Source organism: Mus caroli, chromosome 10 (assembly GCF_900094665.2).
Source record: "Mus caroli chromosome 10, CAROLI_EIJ_v1.1, whole genome shotgun sequence".
Classification (NCBI taxonomy): Eukaryota; Metazoa; Chordata; class Mammalia; order Rodentia; family Muridae; genus Mus; species Mus caroli.
Genome location: NC_034579.1, coordinates 119,583,586 through 119,586,295, shown reverse-complemented (window position 1 = coordinate 119,586,295; position 2,710 = coordinate 119,583,586). Strand labels below are relative to the sequence as shown.

The window sequence follows — 2,710 nt, the reverse complement described above, 5'->3', positions numbered from 1 at the left end:
GTGCTCCTCACCTCTCCCCCGTGCTCCTCACCTCTCCCCCGTGCTCCTCACCTCTCCCCGGTGCTCCTCACCTCTCCCCCGTGCTCCTCACCTCTCCCCCGTGCTCCTCACCTCTCCCCCGTGCTCCTCACCTCTTCCTACCCTGTCCCTCCTGCCCTTTTTTCTGTGAATCGGTGGCACTTTGGGGATGACAGACCACAACTATATAGCCTGAAGGAGAAGGTAGACCTGGTTTCCAGTTGCCCCCAAGTTTGCATTATTCCCCCCAGGCCCGTGAACTCCAGACCCTCCACAACCTTCGCAAGCTGTTCGTTCAAGACGTCACGACTCGAGTCAAGAAAGTAAGCGTGTTCTCAAGCCACCCCACCCCTGCACTCCTCTCCCTGTCTTGGGGTTCTCCAGCCTGTTGTCTCCTGTGGGGTCGATTTGGCCTCGGGACAGCCATGTCTTTCTTCTATCTAACCAGAGTGCAGAAATGGAGCCCGAGGACAGTGGGGGGATTCATTCCCAAAAGCAGAAGATCTCCTTTCTTGAGAACAACCTGGAACAGCTTACAAAGGTTCACAAACAGGTGAGTGAGAGAACAAGAGGCCAGGTCCCCGTGATACCCAAATCCTGAAAGGCCCCTCAGTTTGGGAAGAGCTAGCTACCTTTAGCCCTCTCTTACCCCACAAGTCCCTGCTTGGTACTTTATCTGATTCCATGTGTGCAGTGACCTTTGCTCTGAACCTATTCTCCCTTCTCAAGGGTTTTTCTCGGCCTATCTTTGCTTAAAGTGAAAGTCCCCCACCTTGCAGGAAGAAGTTAAAATGCATGCAGGATGGAGACACATCGGGGTCCAAGGGCTGGGAGGTGGGTCAGCAACAGACTTGCCTGACCTGTACAAGGCCCTGGGTGTGTCTCTCTCCAGCCCTATGATGGGATCAGGGTCCGGATATCATACTACCAGACTTCAGACAGGGCTATAAGGAAAACAAGGGTTTTGGGCTTTTTCTTAGCAAAAACAAACACTTCATATACCTACCTGGAGCAGGTATGCAGGACAGTAAATGATGTTCTTAGCATGACACGCCCAGCCTCTAGTGGGCGCCAGTCAGAACTCCTGCACTGAGCGGCTGCCTCTCTATCCCCCTCTTGCTGCTTGCTACTGCTCTGTAGGTGGAAGCCTGGGTTTCAAAGGTATGGGCTGTCTATGTTAAAGGGCAGTCCCAAGGAATCAGGACAGGAAATGTTTGGCATTTCTACAGTGGAAGCATCCTTGTCCACACCAAGGAACCAATGCTCTCAGTATTTTGGTAGCAGGCCCTCTAATTGATTCATAAAATAAGCCCCAACCTAAATTTCATTTCCCCCTTCTCAAATCCACCTTTAATTCCATCTGGACCCATTCTCCAGCTAAGCCCTCCTTTCCCTCCCGGCCTGGTGTCCGTGCCTTACAGTAAGGACTTAGTGAGCACGTCCTTTTGAAAACTTGCTAAACTTGACTTGGTCATAAGCTGCTGGGTCTGTGTCCTTTGACCTCCCAAGGGCTTAACTGTTATCTTTCCTTCCCTATCTTATTACGAAACAGTAGAACATCTCAACAGAAAAGCTGGATGACAGCTAGAGAGATCTTTAACAGCGCAGGCTAGGGTGTAGCTACGCTGAGAGGATGCTTGCTGAGCTTTAGCAAACAAAGCCTCAGGTTCAACCCCCATCCATACCAAACTGGGGCCGGGCATGGTGCCACAGGCCTGGAATCCCAGTACCCGAGAAGGTAGAGTTTGAAGGCAGCTGAGACTATATCATGAGTTCTAGGCCAGCCTGGGCTACATAGTATGACACTGTCTGCCTGTCTTTTTTCTTACTTATTTTTTTTTTCCTTCCTCAAAGCCTCTGCTTCTGCTCTAAGTCCCAAACTCCAAAAACCGCTCCCCTAAAGGACAGATAGGAGTAAGCAAGGTCCCTCCCTAGCAGAAGCAGTCTGTGAAGGAAATAGAGTTGCCACCAGTTAAGCTAAACCAGGAGCAGAGAGACATTCCATGTCCCTAATCAACTAAAGCTGCATAGAAGATTCTAGCTCTGTCCCTTTCCCATCATGCTCTCTGCTGTGCTGACCTGCCTGCCTGCCTGCCTGCCTTCTTCCCTCCCTCCCAGCTCCCAAGGCCTTGCACCTGAGTAGTTTCAAGTGCCCATCAGTGTATAGACCCTGCAAAATGATCCAATGGCCTTTTCACTGCGGAGTGGTTGCCATCACACTCTGGTATAATTTTAACAGGGTGGAGGAAGACAGCCCAGGGGGTCCCTGGGGAAAGGCAGTGAGCACAAACGTTTGTGCAATCGCAGGATTTCCTTTCCTTCCTGTGAGGCTCTGTGTGTGGCTGCATGGGTCCCAGAGCCTGGCTTCTACTCTGCCCGGCTCTCATCCGCCGCACCCTTCACAGCACGTGTCCACCCTCTGTCATGTGCTCCTGCTGTCCTGCCCTTGGCACCCTCACTCAGCCATCTCATCCCCATGGGGCCTTGGAGCTGTGGGCCGGGCACGGGCTGTGGCGTACAGTGGACGGACGGGAGTGTGCAGATGGATGGCGCGTGGACAGGGCCATAGCAGAGCTGCAGGTTTTGCTACTTAGAAGACAGGGAGATGCCGGGTGTTGTGGCACACACCTTTAATCCCAGTGCTCGGGAGGCAGAGGCAGGCGGATTTCTGAGTTCGAGGCCAACCTGGTCT

At 52.6% G+C, this 2,710-nt stretch overlaps 1 protein-coding gene across 1 annotated transcript in view; it reads left to right on the top strand.

Annotated features, from left to right (window-relative positions):
- The window catches only part of Kif5a (kinesin family member 5A), a 38,291-nt gene that overhangs the window by 30,615 nt on the left and 4,966 nt on the right, over positions 1–2,710 (top strand). The window contains exons 21-22 of the mRNA XM_021173508.2: positions 251–341; positions 467–571. Of these exons, the coding sequence (XP_021029167.1) occupies positions 251–341; positions 467–571 (196 nt within the window). The remainder of the gene's footprint in view (positions 1–250; positions 342–466; positions 572–2,710) is intronic.